This window comes from Lepus europaeus, chromosome 16 (assembly GCF_033115175.1).
Source record: "Lepus europaeus isolate LE1 chromosome 16, mLepTim1.pri, whole genome shotgun sequence".
Taxonomy (NCBI): domain Eukaryota; kingdom Metazoa; phylum Chordata; class Mammalia; order Lagomorpha; family Leporidae; genus Lepus; species Lepus europaeus.
The window spans coordinates 81,051,130-81,075,570 of NC_084842.1; the positions used below are offsets into that span (position 1 = coordinate 81,051,130).

The following is a 24,441-nucleotide window of genomic DNA, read 5'->3' on the forward strand; positions in this document are numbered from 1 at the left end:
GAGAGAGGCAGCAACCCAAAAGAAGAAAGCCCTCATTGATGGAGCCAGCAGAGGGGAGAGGCTAGGACCCAGAGACACGGGCACTCAGTGGACCCGCGGAGAGGAGAGAGCTATAACACAGTCACAGCACAAAGAGCTGTAACATGAGAGCTGTGCTGCTCCTCAAGGATCCAACAGAATCCGCCACATCTCCCAGTGAGACGCAGACCTGAGCGACTGAAGCCACAGACTCCTCCTGCCACTGCTCCTGTGCCACCAACTCCAGAACTCCCACACATATTTGGGGCTTGCTCAGGATGGCTGGAGGGACGAGTGAAAGCAGGCTATACATAGTTACTAATGCCTGCCTCCTGATTGGTTGTTACTCTTCCCTCCTGATTGGTTAAATCTGCACTCACTTTTCAGAAAGGAGCCAATTGGAGAGAGTCACTTTGAGTTAAGAGAGTACTTGTAGATTCCCTAGGCAACTTCTCCCTTGGAGTCCACCTCCTGACTGCTGTGGCAGGAAGTGTCTCACTTTCAATATACCTTGCTTTGCTCACTGTCCCTGTCCATATGGAAATTCTCCTTCAATGTGAGACAAGAACTGAGATCGCCCTCATTGTCCTGCAATATTAATATTTCAGCGTATATCTCTAAAAGACAGGATAGCATGATTTCAATTACTCTTGCCACAGTAATTACTTAATAGCATCAGCTACTGGTAAGTTTCAAATCTCCTAACAGCCTCAGAACGTTCTGTAACGTTTTATTTGACTCAGTTCACAACGTATGACACCACTGCAACGCACAGCTATTCCCTCCAGCCTCTATTATTTGTGAGTGACTCCTCCAGTTTTCACGTTTTCTCTATATTCTTATTGGTTCAGAACTCAGATGGGGATGAAAAGTGCCATTTATTGCTTGCTCCAACACTCTTAAGAGCCAATAGGGCCGGCGCCGTGGCTTAACAGGCTAATCCTCCGCCTTGTGGCGCCGGCACACCGGGTTCTAGTCCTGGTTGGGGCGCCGGATTCTGTCCCGGTTGCCCCTCTTCCAGTCCAGCTCTCTGCTGTGGCCCGGGAAGGCAGTGGACGATGGCCCAAGTGCTTGGGCCCTGCACCCACATGGGAGACCAGGAGAAGCACCTGGCTCCTGGCTTCGGATCAGCGCGGTGCGCCGGCTGCAGCAACCATTGGAGGGTGAACCAATGGCAAAAAGGAAGACCTTTCTCTCTGTCTCTCACTTACTATCCACTCTGCCTGTCAAAAAAAAAACAAAAAAAAAAAAGAGCCAATAGGTCTATAAACACACACAGTTTGAAGAATATGGAGTCGGTTATAAGTAACTGAACAGAAGAATTTGATTTGTTCTGTTAAATTACAGACCCAACGGCACGAAGCTCCAGCCTGAGAGTATTTCCTTTGGTTTTTCTTACATGTTTAACATTTTCCAAAATTTTGCTTCACTGACTCCTTTCCTATGAAGCTCACTTGGAGCTGTGGGTGCACTATCTTGTTTAATCTCTCCCATGGTCCCGTGAAGGGATGATGTATGGTGACAATTATAACTGTCCCAGCAGTTCTAGGTGATGGATTTGAGGCTCAACACGGGGAGAAATTGCTCATGATCATCAGGCAGTTAAGTAAAAAATCTAGGATTACAACTAACAATTATTTCACTTCAAAACTCATTTTTTTCAATAGCTTTTTCATAGGCCAGATAAAATCAGAAAGGTGATAAGAGTTCTTTAAAGTCATAACCAAGATCCATAAGATAAATTGGTAAGATAAATTGGTAAGAAATAGTGAGTGATCAAAAGAGAATTTAAAACCTGAATGAAAGAACCAGAAGAAATGGAAACTCAGTAAATGCAATGGCTATAATAAAAGGTCAATGCATCACCTTATTTGCATGCAATGGTGGTAAAACAAAACCAAACAACTGACCTCATCCTGTGTGAGACTTTGTGTTGCTCAGTATTCCTAAGGATGTTGTCAAGGTGCTTTGTTCACTTCCGTTCAGGTACATTAACGTACTCACGTGCCCATCTCTCTCTCTCTTTTTTTTGACAGGCAGAGTGGATAGTGAGAGAGAGAGACAGAGAGAAAGGTCTTCCTTTTTGCCACTGGTTCACCTTCCAATGGCCGCTGCGGCCGGCGCATCTCGCTGATCCGAAGCCAGGAGCCAGGTGCTTCTCCTGGTCTCCCATGGGGTGCAGGGCCCAAGGACCTGGGCCATAGCAGAGAGTTGGCCTGGAAGAGGGGCAACCGGGATAGAATCCGGCACCCCAACCGGGACTAGAACCCGGTGTGCCAGCGCCGCAAGGTGGAGGATTAGCCTGTTAAGCCACAGCGCCGGCCGCCCATCTCATACTGAGTACTGAACAAGGCATATTTTCTTAGTTGCCAAATACCAACTGCAATGGACTGAATATCTGTCCCCCTCAAAATTCATATGTTGAAATCCTAACCCAAAATGTGACTGTAGCAGGACAAGGGGCCTTTGGGAATTAATTAGGTTATGAGGGTGGAGCTCTCTGGCTGTCTCACCACCATGTAAGGACACAACTGAACAGACAGCAACCAGAAACCAGAAGATGTCCTCACCCTCACCCGGCCATGCTGGCAACCGGACCTCAGACTTCCAGCCTCCTGAATGGTGAGAAATAGGTTTCAATGATCTGTAAAGCTATGCAGTCTATGGTGCAGCCTGAACTTACCGGGGCACCCACCAACACCAACTTACGGTGCCACCACATCCTGTACTTCCCTGTAGAAGCACTTGTCTACTCCATGTCAGTTTCTCTCCCTAGACAATGAGATTCCTGAGGGTCAGAATTTTATTTGATTTCCCCTTGAATGCCTAGGATTTCTGTGAATCAACATAGGTAGGAGGGCACATGCCAACTATTAATAGAAACCACTGGATGAAAACTCTGTGAAATGGACTTGTTCTCTTCTCTGTTCAACTCTTGGATGTGGGTGTGCTATGGCTCACAATTTCTCACTTTTTATTTTACTCCTCACCTCCTTCCACACCTGCAGGGGGCAGCATGGTGGCCAGGAAAGGGCAGCCTTGTGGGCCAGCAGCTCCAGATCTAAATCCTGGCTTTGCCACTTACTAGCTGTGTGACCTTTGGCAGGACACCAAAGCTTTGCTCTCATTGTAAAATAAAGACATTACCTAAGGCTCAAGGGGAAGACAAAGGTTAAGCTTAGCTGAGATGGATAAAAAGCCTCTTACCTTCATTACGAGTTCAATAAATGTTCTTCTGTTAGGCATACAGTTGTCAATAAGCATATGCTTTGCAGGGCACGAAGCTCTTTCATAAAGATGATTATGGTTCCCAAATATGACATCCCATTGAATTGATTTTAGTAAAGTTGATGGCATAATAATTTTATTTAAATTAAATTTAAGCATAAAATCTATCTTTTCAGGATGCCTTGCTTATTTTTAATGAATAAATCACAGAGCATTTATAGAAATTTCATGGTACATTCCTTATTTTAATTAAATCAGCAGGCCAGTAAAAATATTAAAGAATAAACTATACTTCATCTACATTTCTAGATTCCCAAAGGCAAGGAGGTAAAGAAGAACAACATTAAATAGATGGTGGAATAGAGAGGGAGCTTACTGCTCTAGTCTCGGAGAAGATAGCTTTTAAAAAGTGGAGAGTGCAGTCTCAAGGAAAAATAGGGAAAAGACAGCAGAGGAAACTTCCTACAAATTAGTGGACCTATGTGGAGGATATGGACATGCACAACTCAGGACCCCAGCAGCTGAGAAGCTCAGCATTAGCAATGGAGTGAAGTGAGACCAGTCTGCAGCAGCCCAAGCTACAGGTGATAAAGCTGTGGGAAGAGCCTGGTGGGAATCCAACTTGGAGCCCTGTTGGGGGCAGTATACCTGCAAAACTAGGGAGAAAAAAAGAAGGGGCTCATTTTTCTCCTTGATCACCCTGCAACGGGTGCCCTGTAACAAGGTGATAGAGGATGGGTGTCATTTTGGACATATGTAACAGACACCACAGAAATTAAAAAGAATCATTAGAAATTACTACAAAGTATTGTATGCCAACAAATTGGGAAACTTAGTAGAAATGGATAGATTCCTGGGACACATATATCCTAACCAAATTGGGCCATGAAGACATAGAAAACTTAAACAAACCCATAACCAACATGGAAATCGAATCAGTAATAAAGATTCTCCCAACAAAGAAAAGCCCAGGACTAGATAGCTTCACTGCTGAATTCTACCAGATATTTAAAGAACTCCAATTATTCTCAAGCTATTCAAAACAATTGAAAGGGATGGAATCCTCCCAGATTCTAGGAAGTCAGCATCACCTTAAATTCTAAACCTGAAAAAGATACAACAGAGAAAGAGAACTACAGACCAATTTCCCTGATGAACATAGGCACAAAAATCCTCAAAAAAATACTAGCCAATCGAATCCAACAACACATCAGAAAGATCATTCACCCAGACCAAGTGGGATTTATCCCTGGTATGCAGGGATGGTTCAACATTCTCAAATCAATCAATGTGATACACCACATTAACAAACTTCTGAACAAAAACCACGTGATTATCTCAATGGATGCAGGAAAAGCATTAATACAACACCTGTTCATGATGAAAACTCTAAGAAAATTGGGTACAGAAGCAATATTCCTCAACATAATCAAGGAAATTTATGACAAACCCATGGCCAGTGCCCTATTGAATGGGGAAAAGTTGGAAGCATTCCCAGTGATCTGGAACCAGACAAGGATGTACACTGTCACCACTGCTATTCAGTATGATACTGGAAGCTTTAGCCAGAGCCATTAGGCAAGAAAAAGAAATGGAAAGGGATACAAATTAGGAAGGAGGAAATCAAATTATCTCTACCTTCAGATAACTTGATTCTATACCTAGGGGATCCTGAAGACACTACTAAGAGACTATTGGAACTCATAGAAGAGTTTGGTAAGATAGCAGGATATAAAATGAACACACAAAAATCAACAGCCTTTGTATATACAAACAAGGCCCTGGCTAGAAAGAACTTCTAATCAATCCCATTCACAATAGTGACAAAAAAAAATCAAATACCTTGGAATAAATTTAACCAAGGATGTCAAAGATATCTACAAAGAGAATTGCAAAACACTTAAGAAGTAGAAGCTACAGAAAAATGGAAAAATCTCCCATGTTCATGGATTAGATGAGTCAATATCATCAAAATGACCATACTACCGAAAGTAATTTACAGATTCAATGCAATAGCAGTCAAAATCCCAAGAATATTCTTCTCAGACCTAGAAAAATGATGCTGGAATGGGTCATCAAAGGAGGAGGTACCTTTCTCTGAAAAAGGAGAGAAATTCCACTTTGATTATGGCCTTGTCTAAATAAGGCTGGGGTTTGTGAACTCAAGAGGCTTCCACAGCTTTGGCAGATCATGACAAGAACCTCGGGTGATTACTGAAGTCATAAATAAGAGTGTCTGGCTGGCGCCACGGTTCAATAGGCTAATCCTCCATCTTCAGCGCTGGCACCCCGGGTTCTAGTCCCGGTGAGAGCACCGGATTCTGTCCCGGTTGCTCCTCTTCCAATCCAGCTCTCTGCTGTGGCCCAGGAGTGCAGTGGAGGATGGCCCAAGTGCTTGGGCCCTGCACCTGCATGGGAGACCAGGAGAAGCACCTGGCTCCTGGCTTCGGATCAGTGCAGTGCGCTGGCTGAAGCGCGCAGGCCACAGCGGCCATTCCGGGGTGAACCAACGGAAAAAGGAAGACCTTTCTCTCTGTCTCTCTCACTGTATAACTGCCTGTCCAAAAAAAAAAAAAAAAAATGAGTGTCAATTTTTAAATCAACAACAGGAGTCACTGGGCACTTACTCCCCATGTAGGATCTCTGTCCTTAATGTGTTGTACTATGAGAATTAATGGTAAAACTACTCTTCAAACAGTACTTTATACTTTGTGTGTCTGTGGGGGTGCAAACTGTTGAAATCTTTCTTAGTATATACTAAGTTGATCTTCTGTATATAGAGATAATTAAAAATGAATCTTAATGAAGAATGGGATGGGAGAGGCAGTAGGAGGTGGGATGGGAGTGGGGGTGGGAGGGTGGGTATTGGGGGAAAGAACTGCTATATTCCAAAAGCTATACCTATGAAATTTATATTTATTAAATAAAAGTTTTCTAAATAAAAAGAAAAAGTGCTGAAATTTGTATGGAAACACAGGAGACCCTGGATAGCCAAAGCAATCTTATGCAACAAAAACAAAGCAAGAGACATCACAACACCAGATTTCAAGACATACTATATGGCAGTTATAATCAAAACAGCCTTCTACTGGTACAAAAACAGATGGATAGACCAATGGAAGATAATAGAAATGCCAGAAATCAACCCAAGCATCTACAACCAACTTATCTTTGCAAAATTAGCTAAAATCAATCCCTGAATAAGGAAAGTCTGTTCAACAAATACTGCTGGGAATACTGGATCTCCACATGCAGAAGTATGAAACAAGACCCCTACCTTACACCTTATACAAAAATCCACTCTAAATGGATTAAGACCTAAATGTATGACCCAATACCATAGAGAACATTGGGGAAACCCTGCAAAACATTGATTTAGGCAAAGAGTTCTTGGAAATGACCCCAGAGGCACAGGCAATCAAAGCCAAAATGAACAAGTGGGATTATATCCAATTGAGAAGCTTCTGTACTACAACAGAAACAATCAGCAAGGTGAAGAGGCAATGGACAGAATGGGAGAAAATATTTGCAAACTATACAACTGATAAAGGATTAACAGCCAGAATATATAAGCAGATTAAGAAAATCAACAAACAACAAAACAAACTACCCAGTTAATAAAAGGGCCAGTTAAACTGGCATTTTTCAAAAAAAGAAATCCAAATGGCCAACAGACACAAGAAAAAATGTTTGGGATTGCAAGCTATCAGGAAAATGCAAATCAAAACCACAATGAGGTTTCACCTCGTCCCAGTTAGAATGGCTCTCATACAGAGATCAATAAACAACAAATACTGGCAAGGATGTGAGGGAAAAGGTACCCTAATCCACTGTTGGTGAGAATTTAAACTGGTAAAACCTCTATGGAAGACAGTATGGAGATACCTCAGAAATCTGAATGCAGTCCTACCATACGACCCAGCCATCCTACTCCTGGGAATTTATCCAAGGGAAATGAAAGCTTATGAAAGAGTTATCTGTGCCCCCATATTTATTGCAGCTCCATTTGCAATAGCTAAGACATGCAATCAACCCAAATGTTCAGATCACCTGAAGACAGGATAAAAAAATTATTGGATATGTACCCCATAGAATTCTATGCAGCGGTAAAAAACAAACATACATGAAATCTGGTCATTTGCAACAAAATGGATGAATCTGGAAAGCATCATACTTAGTGAAATAAGCCAGTCCCAAAGGGACAAATACCATATGTTCTTCCTGATCCACGACAACTAATAGAGCACCTAGAAGGCAATCTGTGGAAATGAAATTGACATGTTGAGAATCAATGTGTGGTTAAGCCCTGTGGTGGCTTAAACTGCTGTTCCAGGACACCCACCCCTATTGCATGGTTTTAAGCCATGTTTTCTGGATTGGAAAGACAGTTTCACCTCTTGCACTTGGCGGTACTGGAGCCAGCACAGTGACAGTTGTCATCCTGGCTGCTCCGGATGTCACTTCTACAGTGAGGCTGTCTCCTGGTGAGTGTCCACGCCTCCACTCGGCACTGAGCTGGAAGTTTCCTATTCTTGTGCCCACAGACTCCCTTTCTCCACTCAGAAAGTTGAGAACTCCCTCCCTAGGCCTGCCCGCATTCACTTCTTCCCATCAAGAGATCTTTCCAAGGCGATCCCTTCAGCACGTCTGGACCCCCTTCCCAGAATGCTGTGTATTCTGAACCCTCCTACCCTCCTAACTTCCCTTATTTCCAAAGTCATCATCTTTCACGCCCTGGCTGCTCTGCTCATAGCTGACAATTGTGCTCCAATGATCACACCTGAAAGTAAACCACTCCTCCCTTTCAACCTCCCATTCCACGTCCCTCCTTCCCTTTCCCACCAAGCCTCCTCTTGTGTCTTCATTTTCTCTCCTCCCATTCTATTGGACCCTAATCTTCAAGCCCTGCTGTCACGTCACCTCAGTGTAACTGTCGCGTCAGGAATCCTGTCTAGTTGATCCTCCCCTTCCCACAATGCTTAGTCAGTAAGCCCTTGTGGGCTGAATGCACAAACCAGAGTCATTGCAACATTGTGAGGTGGTTCAGAGAACAGTACTGGGTCCGTGCCCTGGCTCTGACGCTCTCTGTATGGTCCAAGGCAGTGACTTAACTTTTCCAAACATGTCAGTTTTCCCATCTGTATGATGGGAGGATAATTCAGCTACAGTAGGACTGCTGTGAAGATTAAATGGGTGCGTACATCAAAAAGGTTTAAAATGGTGCCTGGCATACTGTAATCATTCAATAGCTCTTCTGCTGCACTAGATGTTATTAACACTACTCAACACTACTCAACACACGATGACACCTGATGCATCAGTACTCAGAGTGTGGGAGATAAGACCTGGTGCTGGGGACCTGTTAGGGCATTGGGGATCTCTCAGAATACAGGGATCTGTCACGGTGCTGGGGATCTGTCAGGGCGTGGGGATCTGTCTCTAATTTTGGACTTTGTTCTTAACCATTAGATTCAATGAATACAGCAAAGCAAACATACAAGTTAGCGTCAAACAGACGTGGGTTTAACTTTGCTCTAGCAGGTGACTTTCAAAGTGCTGAGTTATGCATTTCTGAAGCTCAGATTTCTCATCTTTAATTTGGAAGATTAGCTGTCTCTCTGGTTTTCTCGGGTACAGGATGAGATAGCGTCAGACATAATGATAATGAACGCCGTTTCCTAGAGACTTCCTCATTTCCACTGGCTCCAAACTACCCACGCTCTCAGATTTAGATGTCTACACCTGGCTTCCCCTTGTTCAGGGCCACCGATCCTGGCACTCCGCCACCTGCCCTTTCTACCTGCTCCCAGACACCCAGTTCCTCCACTTGGCACAGACTCACTGTCACTCACGCAGACTGCAGACAAGTGAGATGTGTGCAAAAATGTATGTGCACAAAGGACTAACAGAAGCCAAAAAATGAGCTAGACGAAGACATTTCTCCAAACGTGTTTTCTCCAGGCTGATAGTGTTAGTCCACAGACAAGCCAGAGAAATCAGGGGAGGCCCGGGGCAGACAGACTCAGGTCATCACCACTGGGGTGAAAAGGGATATTTCCCCGCCTCAGTTCACATGGCAGGAATACAAAGCTCAACAGGATTGGTTCAGACGGAAGAGTAATAATGCTAGAAAATCTCAGGCCATTCAGCAGTGAGGACACGGCAGTTTCAGGGGGTCAAAAGGTGAGTGTGGGGTAACATGACAGACATGAGTGAGAAAGAGAGGAAGGCCATTAACAAAGCTTTTAACATTTCTAAGTTAGATTTCATTTGTGACAGGCTAAGCATTTATTGTGAAACAAACAACTTTGGAAGCCAAGGTTTTCCAGATCGTTCTGCGAGGACTCTGATCTAACTCCCCCGTCCTGGAGAGGCCACTCTCACCCTTCTCCGAAGCCAACTTTGACCCCACTTTTTTGACTCTCCTCAAGCTGTGCTGTTCCCACTACTTGGGGCTGCAATGCTCTCACTTAACTCCTTCTTCTCAGTTCTATAGCGAAGCCCTGACCCCTGACCCCGTCCTGTCACCCTGGGATTTTTGTGCCAGCCATTTTGGCCTTATCTGCTGCGTGCACTGTGACATTCTTATCTTAGGGCTGGCAGGAAGCATCGAGCCCTACAAATGTGCAAAACTCAAAGACACAGTCGGCTCCTTCCCTCTGTGGTTCTTGACAGCCACACACCACTGCATGCTGTTTCTTTGTAGCTCTCTCATTTCCTATCTGGACTAGAAACTCCCCCCCACCCCATGGAGGGGAGAGCGGCCCCTGTGCACCCCTTTTTATACATGGCTTCCAATTCTTCCCCACACGCCCAGCTCTGTACCAGATACTCAGATGGCCCTTAGCAATCAAGTAGCAAACACTCATGAATTGGTTGTTGGGTCAACAGTAGATGCATCATGGTTTTGAGACCCTTACAAGTTTTTCTGAAATACATTAGGCTGTAAAGCTAAGAATGTGATAGCATTGGCATAAACATGCATTTTTTTCCTTTTTTTTTTTTTTTTTTGACAGGCAGAGTGGACAGTGTGAGAGAGAGACAGAGAGAAAGGTCTTCCTTTGCCGTTGGTTCACCCTCCAATGGCCGCCGCGGTTGGCGTGCTGCGGCCAGCGCACTGCGCTGATCCGATGGCAGGAGCCAGGTGCTTCTCCTGGTCTCCCATGGGGTGCAGGGCCCAAGAACTTGGGCCATCTTCCACTGCACTCCTGGGCCACAGCAGAGAGCTGGCCTGGAAGAGGGGCAACCGGGATAGAATCCGGTGCCCCAACAGGGACTAGAACCCGGTGTGCCGGCGCCGCAAGGCGGAGGATTAGCCTAGTGAGCCGCGGTGCCGGCCTAAACATGCATTTTAAGTGAGTATTTTCTTATGTTCCTCAAGTTGCCAGTAATCTTGAACCTTTTCTAGTTCGAAACTAGCAATTATATGGAAGATTTTTCAGTAACACAGCACTGGAGACTTGAAATGCAATATCCCTTAAATTGATTACATCTATAGTGGCTACGCGGTCATAAAATTATGCCAATGTAATACACAGTTTGATCAGTTATTCAATCTCTTTAGATAATTTAAGCACTAAGCCAGGACTCCTTTAACTTGCCATATTTCAGAAAAAGTTTACAAGATTCGAACTAATTGCCTATGAGTATAGTCTTGGCGGTATAGGAGAAAACTTCCCTTTTAGTTTAGAAATTCATTTTATCATATTTCAGAAAATTGCCCTTTTCACAATATCTTTTAAAGAATTATTCCATTGTAAGATTCAGAACAAGGTAATATTCAAGGTAGTTAATAGGCAATAGCACTGGCGGCTTTGCTTATATTTAGGATATTTGTGAAATAAAACATTGGTGTGCTGGCGGAAGACGGAAGATCGTGCTCCTTCCTAAAGTAATTCAGAGAACTTAGGGCGTCCCATAATGACAGTGGCGTTCAGGCACTGCCCTCGTGGTCTGAGCTCTCGCTGCTCAGCAGAGGGCCGCGCGGCCGGGCTGGGGCCTGCTCTCCTGCCCCTAAGGAGTCCAAGGTGGGAGCCTCCTCTCTGCTTCCCACCTGCTACCCTACAGCCCGCTGCTCTCCCTCGCCTCACTCTGGCCCTCTGTCTGTTCTTCTTGTTAGCCTTGATCGTCCTCACGCCAGCTTTTCCTCTACAGGGGATGAGGTTTTAACCACGCACCTCAAACTAGGAGGCAGAACTCAGAATGCTGAAATGTTTGTACTGTGCGCAAGCAGAGGGGGTGGCTCAGAGGGGGGCCTCTAGCGCCCCCTCGTGGATGCGGGGCAGGTGACACGCGGGACTCCTGGACTTTGTGATAATTACTGTCAAGTGAGACTGGACTGAGACGCGCCTGTGTGCAATGCCAGTCTTACTGAACCTTGAAGTGACCCCTGCAAGGGTGGGGCGGCTGTGGGAAGCCGTGAGGACGCGGGGCCACTCGACCGCAGACGCTGCCGGGCAGAAGGCACCGCCCTTGGAGGAGTGCCCTGCTGGCTGCTCTCCTCTAGGTGGGCACAGCACGGGGCTTCCTCCTCGCCACACCTGAGGCGGGCTCTGGCCTTCGCTGGACTGTGCGTCAGGCTGAGCTGCGTGTCCGTGGGTGGCGAGGAGAAGGTCACTACAGCAGATGCGCAGGGAGCTGGAGAACAGCGCCCACAGGGACCTTGCTTTGCCCCTCGGGTGTTCCTAGGCCATCAGCCCCAGAGCAGGGGACGGAGCTGGGTGAGGAGCCCAGGGAGAGCAGGGCTAGTGAGGGCCGGCTGTGCCCACCCCAGGTCCCGGCCCACCACCCCAGGGCAGCGTGGGGCAGCCTCCGCCCTCCTCTTCACACAGAATCACCTCGTGTGAGGACAGGAGTGGGGGAGGAGTAGAAATTTATGGAGAGATTGTTTTCCCGTGGATAATATTCAGAATGGAGTTTCCAGGCTTAAGGAAATCTAGTTTTCCACAAAAACTCCCAATGCAAACCTATTTCTACAACTATACTTAAAAAAAAAAAAAAGCACAAGTGTCATCCCCTCACCCATATTAACAGCAAAATGATTTCTTATTTTTTAGGTTCCAGAATATTTAGACTTTTTTTAAAACCTTAGGTAATATTTTACAGAATTATATGAGTGACTGGATTAAGCCAAGTTCTAAAATTTCAAGGAAAATGTTAAAAAAAATTTTTTTATATATTTTTGAAAGGCACAGATGCAGAGAGACAGGCAGACAGAGATCTTCTGTCCTGCGGTTCATTTCCCCCAGATGCGTGCAAGAGCCAGTGCTGGGCCAGGTCAAAATCAGGATCTTGACAATCTGAGTGTCCCACACGCATGGCAGGGACCCCAGTACTTGAGCATCACCTCTGCCTGCCAGGGTGCATGGCGCAGGAAGCTGGAGTTGGGAGCAGAGCCAAGAGTGTCCCAAGTGTGAGTGTCCCAAGCAATGGCTTAACGGCTGATGCAAATGCCAGCTGCTCAGCCACCCCTTTAGTTGATTAATCTGGACAAGGCCCAAGGGGTCTTAGACATGGGGTCCCTGTGGCCAGATGGACATTTCTGGGGACTCAGGGCATCAGCTGTTTATCACTCAGTTCAGAAGTATATAAATATACTCTTATCTGGTACCTGCAGACTTAGTGTCCATTACAATCAATAGGGAGTGACTGCCTGAAGAAATGTGTTGAGAAGGATTCTGATGCTGTATCCAGGCTCAGTAGGGGAATAAAGGCATCATCAGTCATTTCTGGCAAGGGCAATGGATGGGAGTGAGAAATTCCTGCCTAAGTGATGGGTGAGACCAGTGCTGGATGGTGGATAGGAAACAAGGGTAGGTGCAGCCCTAGTTACTAAGCCTATTAGAACCAAAGGGGAGGAATCTGTTACCATGATACAAGACGACCCACCAAAAGAACAAATAAGCTCAAGACGCTGTAGTGGGCAGTGTCCTCCAGAAATTGATGTGCCCCCAGAACTTCAGAACATGAACTAATTTGGAAACAGATGTAATTGGTGAAGGACTGAGATGAAATTACAATGAATTAGGGGAGGCCCTAAGTCCCAAAGAGGGTGCTTTTAGAATAGGCAATCAATCAATCAAGCAATAAGTCTTGTAGAGACACAGGGAAGGCTATGTGAAGAGGGGCAGGGGCTGGAGCTGTGCTGCCAGAAACCAAGGAACCACAAGCACTGGCAGCAGCTGGAAGGGGTGAGGAAGGATCCCCTCTGGAGCTTTTGGAAGGAGCAGGGCCCAACTGATTCCTTGGTTTAGACACTGGACATCCAGAACTGTGAATAAAAAAATTGTTGTCTTAACCCACTGCATTTGTGGTGCTTACATAGGACATCCTGAGGAATCTAAAACACAAATGAACATCATTGCTGATGGTGGGATTTAGGCTGGTGGGGAGATATATTAACTAGTACTTGTGCCTCTATTCCCATTGTAACTACCTATGATTGCGGCAAAACCAGTTATTGCTCTATTATGTGAGGGTCTGGTAGAGGTGATATTGAAGTATTTCTTTAATGAATGAACTGGAGATGCCCCTGTCCCCAAACCTCCTCCATCCCCAACTCTTTCTTAGGCACACACTTCAGCACCATGGCCAGAGTCGTTCTGCAGCTCTTTTTCTGCCCACCAAGAAGAAGGCTGACTTGTTCCTCCTGAAGGTATCAATTCACCTGTACAGCCAGTGGGTGACATAAAACCATCTCACACAGGCAATGACCAAAACAGTCATAGGACAGTGAATGCATTTGAAATGTGTACCTGAAGTGTTAAGCTCTCTGGCCAGTTGAATATCTGCAAATTGAAAATCTGTCCGAAGTGAACTCGGAAGTCCGCTCCTAGCTGCCGACTGACCGTTCTGGACACCTCCTTGTTGTTGAAGAGCACCTTCAAGTACACAGAGCGCCTCCTCACATCTTCTCTTCTCAGAACCTCCACCCTGCAGAGGGAAGACCGTGCATGGTGGGATTAGTATGAATTTATGGAGGATCACTGGGCTCTTTGGCAAGTGGACACTGAACAGAACAAGATACACTGGAGGCTACTCTCTCAGTCACGTCAGCCCCATTTAACTAAAAAAGCCACAGGTCCTGCACGACTTACTTTCATAAAACGATGTGATATGGAACTGATGGAGAAGCTACTGTCAGACCCTGGAAAGGACACAGGAATTCAAGAACTGGGGTCCCAACATCATCGTACTGTGGTCTCCTCACTTTCTTCAAACATGCCTTATATTAGCATCCAAGGCAGTGGATTACTAAGTAAACACATTTCTTGTTGAATGGCATGAATCTAAACCATAGAGATAGTCATGATTTATACTTGGGTAGGAAGTTTTATCCTAAAAAGTATGAGCCAGTGTAGATTTGTGGCTGGGATGCTTCTCCCACAGGCAGCCTTCCACAGCGTGCTCCCAAGTGGCCAGCGGGATGCATTAGCAGGTGAACAAGAAATGCCCAAAGTGGGAAACGCCACCAAATTCCATACAACCTGGCCTGATCCAAGCCGAGAGAGCGCCAACATTTCTCCTGATCACACCAGGGTAGCTCAATAAACGTATTCCCCATGTGTGTATGTGTGTGTGTGGGGGGGGATAGGCGTCAGCCTCATCTACAGGCAGAACGTCTGCTCACCTGGGGCACTGGTCATTGGGTGTCACGCTCCCCGCCAGGCTCAGCTCCGGGACTAGCGTGGGCTCCCCAGGTCTCCTCCTGCTCTGGGCTGCTCGCTCCCTCACTTGCTGCTCCAACACTGCCCTATCGGGGGGCTCTGGAGGGACGGGCTTTCCAGGGTCTTCCTCGGGCGGGGCCTCCTCGGTCTCTTCATCAGGAGGTTCCTCTGCTGCGTGTTTCTTTTTCTTCTTCCTGGCCCTCTGTTGGGTAAGAGGCAACCCGACATCAAACAGGAATTTCATGTAAGAATAGACTGTTCAGAACCAGACAGGCCTGGATGCAGAGCTCAGCTCCACTTCAATGAGCTGTGTGCTCCTAGGCAGGTTACTAAGCTACCTGATGTCTCCGGGCCTCAGTTTTTTAATCTACCAAATGGGCACAAGCACAGGAAACTCCTCTGGGGCTTCTGAAGTGAAGTAATGTCTGTAAAACACTTACCATAGTGCCTAGAAGAGACTTAACAAATATTAGCTATTGACGTGATCATTAACACGGGCTCGCAAGGGCAAGAAAGCATCTCATAGTAAAATAAGACTTGAGAGCCAAAGGGCACTGCAGGCACCCCGGGATTCACTGTTGCGGGGTCATGTGCATAAAGTCATAGAATTTCCTAAAGGAAACCTGGAGGCCTCAGTACCCTGCATTCAACGGGCTAATGCATGTGAAATACTCCAAACAGAGGCTGCTATATTAAGACTTGTTTGCTCACCCACATAGTCAAGGAGGGCTACTCAAAGCCATCCATGAACAAAGCTGGCTGTGGGGTCTGCTGGCTGGGTGGCTTTTTTTTTTTTTTAAAGATTTATTTATTTATTTTAAAGGCAGAGTTACAGAGAGGCCAAGGCCAGGGCTGAGAGAGGGAGGGGGGAGGGGAGGAACAAGGGAGGGAGGGAGGAGTGATTTTCCATCCACTAGTTCTTCCCAAATGGCTGCAATGGCTAGAGCTGGGCTGATCTGAAGCCAGGAGCCAGGAACTTCTTCCAGGTCTCTCACATGGGTGCAGGGCCCCATCTTTTACTGGTTTCCCAGGGCATAGCCGAAAGCTGGATCAGAAGTGGAACAGCTAGGACTTGAACTGGCATCCATATGGGATGCTGGCACTGCAGACGGCGGCTTTATCCACTATGCCACAGCGCCTGCCCCTGGGTGGCTTTTTCAGTAAGTGCATCAACCAGTCATCCTTTCATCCCCTAGCAAGGGGGCAGGGAAAGAGATGGAGCAGAGCAGGGCTGGCAGGAGACTCCAGCCCACAGCCCAGTCTCCTCCTCTCTAGCCGTCCTGGTCAGCCTACGTACCTGGGCTCTCTTCCAGGCTTTCCATTGCTGGTGCGCAGCTCTGTACTCTTCCATGTTCTGTTCGTACTCTTCCCTGTGCTCTTCCAGCAGTTCGCCGATTTCTGCTTGGATTTCTGCTTCAAATGCTTCTTCGTCTGCTTTCTGGTCCACTTTTTCCCTTTTAAGATAGTTTAGAATGCTTTGGTTATTTGCTTGGAATTAGTTAAGAGTAATAATCTCAGCAAACTCTTCCTTGGGTTCATGCCAGTTCCTCTTCACACATCGTGGCTGATGTTAACTCACAACGCTGTGGGGCAGGCACTGTAACCTGCATGTTATCCATGATGTGACTGTGGCCCAGAGAAGGCAAGGAATTTGCCCAAGAACGCACGGTTGGTGAATGGAAGAGCCGGACTGTGAACCCAGCCTGTGGCCATACAGCACCAGGTTATAATATAAAGAATAGCTGATAAACAAACATGAAATGAATAGTTCAATATGAAATACTTCACAACTGCGAACGTTTCTAACTTGGTACATTCACACAATGCAGTATTATAACACAAACACATAGCTATGTGCTGCCCAGCAGAGGGACTTACAAACATGGTATTGAAGAAAGGAAACACGTTTACTCACTGAAGAACTAGTACAAAATACCTTTGCTCCTGGGAAAAGCAAACACAGTAATCCTGAACTGTCTGCTTTTAGGGATTACACATATGGGGCAAAACTTGAAGGCAGACAAATAATCATCACAGAATCCCAGTGGTTGTTACTTCTGGGATGCAGCAGGACGTTGCCGGGGAGAGGATCACGGTGCTTCCCCAGTACTGGCAACGGACAACTTTTTAGCTTGGGGAGTGGGTTCATGGCTACCCATTTGCTATTGTTATTTACATTTATTTGAAATGCAAAGTTAGAGAGAGAGAGAGAGAGAGAGAGAAAGAGAGAGAGAGAGAGAAATCTCCCATCTGCTGATTCACTCCCCAAATGGCCACAATGGCCAGGACTGGGCCAGGCCAAAGCCAGGAGCCAGGAACTCCATCTGGGTCTCCCATGTGGGTGACAGAGGCCAATCATCTGGGCATCCTCTGTTGCTTTCTCAACTCCTTTGCAGGGAGCTGGACTGAACATGGAACAGCTGGGACTTGAACAGGCACTCAGACGGGATGCCAGTGTAGTAGGCAGTGGCTTAACCCACTGTACCAGACTGCCAGCATCATTATTATTTTTTAAACATTGTCTTTTTTTTTAAAGATTTATTTTTTAGAAAGGCAGAATGACAGAAAGAGGAAGAGGAAGAGAGAGCACAAGCGAGTTAGAAGAGAGAACGAGAGAAATCTCTCCCACCCCATGGTTCACTCCCCAAATACCTCAAATAATTGGGGACATGCCAAGAGGCATGATGGGGTGGGGGCAGGAACTCCCAGGTGGGTGACAGGAACCCAAGTACTTAATCCATCATTTCTTGCCTCCCCATCCTGATTGGAAAAACAGAATATTCAGGACTCAAACCAGGCACTCTGTTAGGAGAGGCAGGCAGCCCCAGTGGCAGTTTAACCCACTACACCACAATACCCACCAAGGTATCTATATTTTATACATTTTTCTCAATATATGATACAACCCATTAAAGCAATCTTTGGAAAAAAGCCTACTTTCTCAAAACAAGCTTCAGGGGAGTATTTGTAAACCTCTGGAATTCTCTAAGGGATTTCATCTCTTTCCACACTTTTATGATGGTCTTGAGCAATGTTCGATCTTTTTCCTGTTCAGCATCTCGAAGTCGTCTTGTTTGCCTACAAGACAGAACCAATGGGCATACGTCAGTTATTGCAAAAGTGTGCTTGTTTTCAAATTGGAGAGGAATAACGTCACAGGGATTGTACAGTCAGTTTGACAGTCATAATGATTCTTAACAAGAACTAGAAAACCATGTACCAATGTCAATTCAAAGACAACAGGATGTCCATCTGTTTACAGAGGTTTATTTCAACTCATTTGTTCTATGTGCATCTGACTTTGGCTAAATTGTCTTCTAAAAGTCTCATCAAAACGTTCCATGGTGTAAAATAAGGGGCCCGGTAAAGAGAGGTCTCACGGACTAACTGATGGAACACAAGGGAACTAGGCTGTGTCCTACTCAGTGACAGAGCACGACGTCTTTCTGTGCTAACACACATCCTGAGTTCACTCTGCAGAGAGGCAGTCTTGTTCACCACGTGCCTTGGAGACTGCTCAGGGCTATCTAGATTACTGAATTTTTTGGCTTGACTCAAGAGGTGTCATTTGAACCCGCTTTCATCTTTATTGTCATTATTTATTGTGTTTGGGGATTATTTATCTCCGAAGGTTAAGCCCTCTTTACAATTGATAACCAAATCCAGACCTCAAAATACTCTTGTGCATTAATTAATGAGCTACTACTGAGATCATGGTTTACCTTGGAACAAGTACCATGTGTCAGTCTGGGGGATTCGGAAGTATCTGGGAGACAGGAGGGGTCTCTGTCCTCAGGGAGTTACAGTTTGGTTCAGGAGACACATACACAAATGATGATGACATCCAGAGAGATTTGCCTAACGCAGCACCACAGACACCAGGGAGGCAGCCTTGCACCCAGGAGCCCTGCCTGACTTCCAGAGGAGGGCCCGGCTCCCAAGGGTGTGCTTAGCATGGCTGCTCTATAGAGAAGTGTGGATAAACAAGGAGGCCCAGGACACTGATGGTTCAACCTGCGGCTGGGCAAACAGAAAATGGCAGAAGACTGCCAGCTGGTGTTTGGGAAGCCAAGACTCGGGACTCTCTGAATCCTTAGAAAGCAAGAAAGTGGTGAAATGCAAGATGACACATTCTCCTTGTGGACCAGCCAGTGTCCTGGCTTGGACTCAGACTGCCCAGGTTGGAACCTCGGCTCCGTCATTTACTGGCTGGCCTTGGGCCATCCGCTTCACCTGTCCATGCCATGTCTGTAAGCTGTGGATGATGGCAGAGCTGACTATAGGGCGGGTGGGAGGAATACATGAATTAATAGGCATTATGTGCTGGAACTTTGCCTGGTATTTAGAAAGTGACTGACAACTGCTCTCTGTCATTAGCAAGTGCTCTCTTCTCTTATGCTATCTGTCTCCTTTTAACTTTTTATTTGTTAAAGTTTTATTTATTTGGAAAGGCAGAGTGACAACAAAAAAGGGGGAGTTGGACAGAGGTCACTCCCTAAATGTTCACAATGGTCAGGACTGGGCAAGGCTGATAAACGGAGCCAGGAACTCCATCTGGGTCTCGCCCATGGAGGCAGGAACCCAAGCACACTGGGTATCATCTGCTGCCTCCCAGGGTTGGCACTAGTGGGAAGCAGAGCAGCCAGGACTGGAACCAGGCACCCCAATACAGGATGCAGGCATCCCAAGCAGCAGCTTCACTGGCCGCGACACAATGTCTGCCCCACCTCACTGTTAAAAGCTAAAATGTTAATTATTTTTCGGAGTTAACATGACATCTTCAAGGTTTCTGACATATTTTTGACTTCCTTTAATGATACCTAACAAAACAAGTTCTCAAAAATGTTAAAAAGAACTCTTAGCAAAAAAAAAAAAATTTGGCATATGAGCTAAAGAAGTAGAGAGAATCACAAGAGAATGTTTCTTTAAAAGCTACAACCACAGCCTTGGAGGAGAAGGGAAGGGCAATTTTGACTGGGGATTCGGGAGTGGAGTGTGGAAGAGACTGTATTTAAAACCAGCACAGGCACAGGGTCATCTTGGGAGAAATCGCAGATTTTTAAAGAGTTAAAAAGAAAACAACCCCGGAGGAATCCTGGACAGAGGACAGTGGGGACAGGTGGCTGGAGGATGAGGGCGGCCAGCAGAGGGCACCGTGGAGGTGCAGGGAAAGGGGCCATCTGCCCCCCCCCCCCCCACCTCTGGGCACAGTCAACTTCACAGCAGTGGTGGGGGGAGCCCGAGCTGCAGTGAGGTCTGTGTTGTGGGGGTAAGGTGAGAGTAGGAGGGTGAGGGGCTGGAAAACAGAAAGGAGGTGCACAGCGAGGTGTACCCCTTAGGACTCAGCAGATATGTGGGAGGGGAGGGGGCGCTTCACAGGGTGACTGACGAGTGGGTCCCTAGGGGATTGAGGACCTGTGTCGACCTGATAAGACAGCCAGCAACAGTTCACCTGCCTAGAACAATGAGACGTCAGCGAGGGCATGCAGTTCTGAACTCTTTAACTGGGTCATAAGTGCTTTTCATTTCTAAGGGCAGTAAAACTGTTGGATGGGTCTGCTATCTGTGGTCTGGCACACAATTCTGCTTTTTGTCAAATAGTGATGAACGAACACAATTTCTTATAAAACCATGATTGCTTTCAGGATAGCTTTTTGTCACTTACTTATCCAAGGTTTACTAAAACAAGAATTTTTCTCCCAAGAAGACTGCAATATGCTTTTAAAATTTATCTTCATATGCTGACAGCCACGATATACAAGCTTCACTAACGTCTCATGGCTAGATTGTAAGACAAGTGCAAGAAGTAATACTCGGATAGGTGCACAGACATACGCACGTGAGAATTTTAACTATGGCACAACTGCAACAATAAAGTAGGGAGAATACAAATTCTTGAATTGGAATTATACAAAACATAATGAATCTACGTCACGTCAGTCTTTAAATGACATAGACCTAGGTGTACTGTAAGAGGAAATGGTCTAAGGTGTGTCCTTGCAGAATGGTGTAGAAGACGTGACTCCTTTAAACAGTGAACACATACACAGAAAGGTGTGTGTGTGAGTAAACCTAACAACTCTTCGGTGGGGTGGTAGGTGATCTTCGCATTCCACATTCTTCATTTCTTTACTGTTTGGCCATGATCAGGGTTTTAACTTTTGCATTTTAGAATGATGAATACAAACAGAACAGTGCAGATGATAAATAGCATATCTATCCCTGGTTGACACCTTGCCACATTTACTCAAGGTTGTTTTCTTTGTAAGTATTAGAGGCACCTTTGAAGACCTCTGCATTATTACAACCCCTGCCCCCTCTCCCAGGAGGAACAAATAGGCATGTGTCTTTTCTGTCTGTCTGCACCACACTTGTGTATCCCAAACAAATGAACACTGTTTCGGGAGTCCACTGGGCTCTGTGATGCACACGATACAATGAACGTGCCTACAGTTTCCACTCTAGATGGTTTTCCAGATTTATCATGTTGACACGTGCAACTGCAATTCTGCGGTTTCTCTGTGGTGCAGAGACCCGCTGGAAGACTATGTCAAGATGTGCTCCTTCAGACCGGTTACTGCTGGTTCTTTCCACCACAGGTGACGTTGGTACGTCTCTGCATGTTTCCGTGCGCACCTGCAGCAGCATGTGGAGTTTGGGCAGCTGGGTACCTGCAACACTTTCCTAGGCTATGGCTGCTCTACAGAGTGGCAGCTGTAGCAACTTTGATGGAAGCCGCAGTGTAGGAGAGGCCCTGTTTCCCCACGTCCTCATTCATATTACTGGGCTTCAAATGCTGTGTTGGTATGACAGATGTGGCTCATTATTTCACTTGGTGTAATTTCACATGTAGTTAGAAAGCTATCTGGAAAAAACAGACTGTAAACAGGCACCCATCTCACAGAGTGAAAACCCAATAGGTACATTTATGAGCTACTCACCAAATTTCAGCTTTATACTCCTTGATGGTCTTCTGAGTTGTTTCAAGAGACTGCTGAGGTTTTTCAGGATTGAGTCCAGTCTGAACAGCGTTTCTTAGAGCGTGGAGCTTGCAAAGAGAGGGAGACAGGTTTGGAGACAGAAACTCCACTGCCTACTGCTAGTGAGCTGACCTGGCCACCCGCTTCTGCTGGACATAGGTATTCTGTGAATGGTGGTCAAGCACCCAGCTGTCTTTCTCCCAATGAACTATTTGACAAGAGAACGCTCACCTCTTCTCAAGAAAATGGGAATCATAAATATCAGGCCATGTCCCTTGCCATTTGGTGGCCCCGACAGTATGTACTTCTCATGACAAATCCCATCAACAAGCCTGGAGGAGATCACACGTACCTTATCGGTAAGAAATTTCGCCTTGTTTCTCTGGTGTCTTGCGAGGTACTGGTCATAGAGCTGGGCCAGCTTGGCTGCCAAAACGTGCTCTCGGCTGAAACAGGGGTGATGAGTGAAGATTAACCCAGAAATGTCGATGTCCACTTGGAAATTTCCAGAAGGGTCTCCAGACCCAATCATGTGCTGACTGCGGTGGACATACTTCACTGCCTGCCAGGGAGAGAGTGGGGGTGAAGCACAGGTGAGCAGGTGAGGCACTTCCTAGAAGATGATGCGCGAATTTGCAGTAGGAGAGCAGGCGGAGACAGAACACCTCCTGTCCTGGTCAAGTCAGGTGGACGATGCTCTATTTCCTGTCTCCAGGTGATGGGGGACTTGTTCTTTTATGGATACTTGAAAAGGAAAATGAGAGAGACCAAAACTGAGAAAAGAAGCCATTTTAGTCTTGCTTCCCTATGTCTTTTAGGGTTCATTACTCTCTCAAGTCACAGTCCTAACGCTTCTCATGCAGACTCTGTTTCTTGAAATCTTGGGTTTTGTAAGCTAGTGATCTTGAATTTTTTTTTAAGATTTATTTATTTATTTGAAAGAGTTACACAGAGAGAGGAGAGGCAGAGAGAAAGAGAGAGAGAGAGAGGGAGAGGAAGAGAGAGAGAGAGAGAGAGAGAGAGAGAGGGAGGGAGGGAGGGAGGTCGGTCTTCCATCCGCTGGTTCAACTCCCCAATTGGCTGCAACTGCCAGATACACGCTGATCTGAAACCAGGAGCTTCTTCTGGGTCTCCCACGTGGGTGCAGGGGCCCAAGGACTTGGGCCATCTTCTGCTTTCCTAGGCCATAGCAGAGAGCTGGATCAGAAGTGGAGCAGCTGGGTCTCGAACCGGCACCCATACGGGATGCCGATGCTTCCGGCCAGGGCGTTAACCCGCTGTGCTCAGCACCGGCCCCAATCTTGAAATTCTTTAGTGAGAGAAGTGTAGATTCTAGTCCAGAGAATTTGGATCACAGATATACTCCCTTTTAAAACATGTGGAAAATTTTTATTTTTCAGACAGCAGGGAGACACTAATCCTTACATGAGTTTTGAGTTGGCACTCAGGTTTCCTGGGGAGGAAGTTAAGTGTTCACAGTAACAGAGAGGAGGGGCAAATGCAGAAAACAGGAGTGGACATTTCCAGTGGGAATTTCTTGGAGGACTTGGGTAAAATTTATGAATCTTTCCAGGTTCTTCTTTCATGTCATCTTCAAGATATCCTGTATTGGTCCCCACTGGCTACTGTGGTTGGTGTTTAAATGTGGAGTGGAAACATGTTTGGTTTTGTGTCTTTGACTGTAGTCAAAATTGATGGCTTCACACATCACTCACCCTTCCTTTTGGCAGAGGTGAGCTTTGGAAGTGATTTGTGTTCGCTGAAAAGTAGTACCATATGATTATATAGCACACATGTAGTATTTACAAGTTCGGAAGCGAAATGCAACTTGTAAAAACTAGCCAGGCTGGAAGCTGTCATCTTTCATAAATTGTGGAGAAGACGCTCAATGATCTTTGAGTTTAATTCTTGTGCATGGTATCATGTAAAGATGCTAAATTTGGGACAGAAGTCTTAGATTCCAGTCGTGGTTCTTTGAACTTGCTCTGGGACCTAGGGCAAGTCACTATATATCTCTATCTGTAGAGGTGGGAGGCTGAGGAAAGATTCAATTAGTGTTTTATAGACCATGAGACATCCATCTAAAGCACTTCACATTATTTATTAAATAAAGATTAATGGATGCCTACAGCATCTTTAAGCAGCCATCCACTTAGAGAGGAAGATAGCCCTGGAATCTAAATGGGTAACACGTAGGATGTGCAGAGGGAGGCATCTCACTAGTCCAAGTGATCAATTGCAGTTCATAATTGATCACACTGATAGGTCTAAGAGTCAAAGGAATCACACAAACAAGACTAGTGTCTACAAATACTAACTGATAGAATCAAAAAGGGAGAGAACAATCCAACATGGGAAGCGGGATACACAGCAGACTCATAGAATGGCAGATGTCCTAAATAGCACTCTGGCCTCAGAATCAGCCCTTAAGGCATTCGGATCTGGCTCAAGAGACCATGAGAGTACTTTAGGCATGGAAAGAAAGCCAAGACACTCTGGGAAAAAAAAAAGAAGACCTAAATGAAAGATCTCTGTGAGTGAGATCCCAG

The 24,441-nt window shown here is 45.9% G+C and overlaps 1 protein-coding gene across 5 annotated transcripts in view; it reads right to left on the reverse strand.

Annotated features, from left to right (window-relative positions):
* CC2D2A (coiled-coil and C2 domain containing 2A) overlaps positions 1–24,441 on the reverse strand; it is a 150,388-nt gene that overhangs the window by 52,775 nt on the left and 73,172 nt on the right. For all 5 annotated transcript variants that reach the window (XM_062212709.1, XM_062212708.1, XM_062212705.1 and 2 more), the window contains 6 exons: positions 22,245–22,454; positions 21,854–21,960; positions 17,850–17,990; positions 16,210–16,366; positions 14,876–15,114; positions 14,001–14,178 (listed from right to left, as the gene is read on the reverse strand). In XM_062212709.1, the coding sequence (XP_062068693.1) occupies positions 14,001–14,178; positions 14,876–15,114; positions 16,210–16,366; positions 17,850–17,990; positions 21,854–21,960; positions 22,245–22,454 (1,032 nt within the window). The remainder of the gene's footprint in view (positions 1–14,000; positions 14,179–14,875; positions 15,115–16,209; positions 16,367–17,849; positions 17,991–21,853; positions 21,961–22,244; positions 22,455–24,441) is intronic.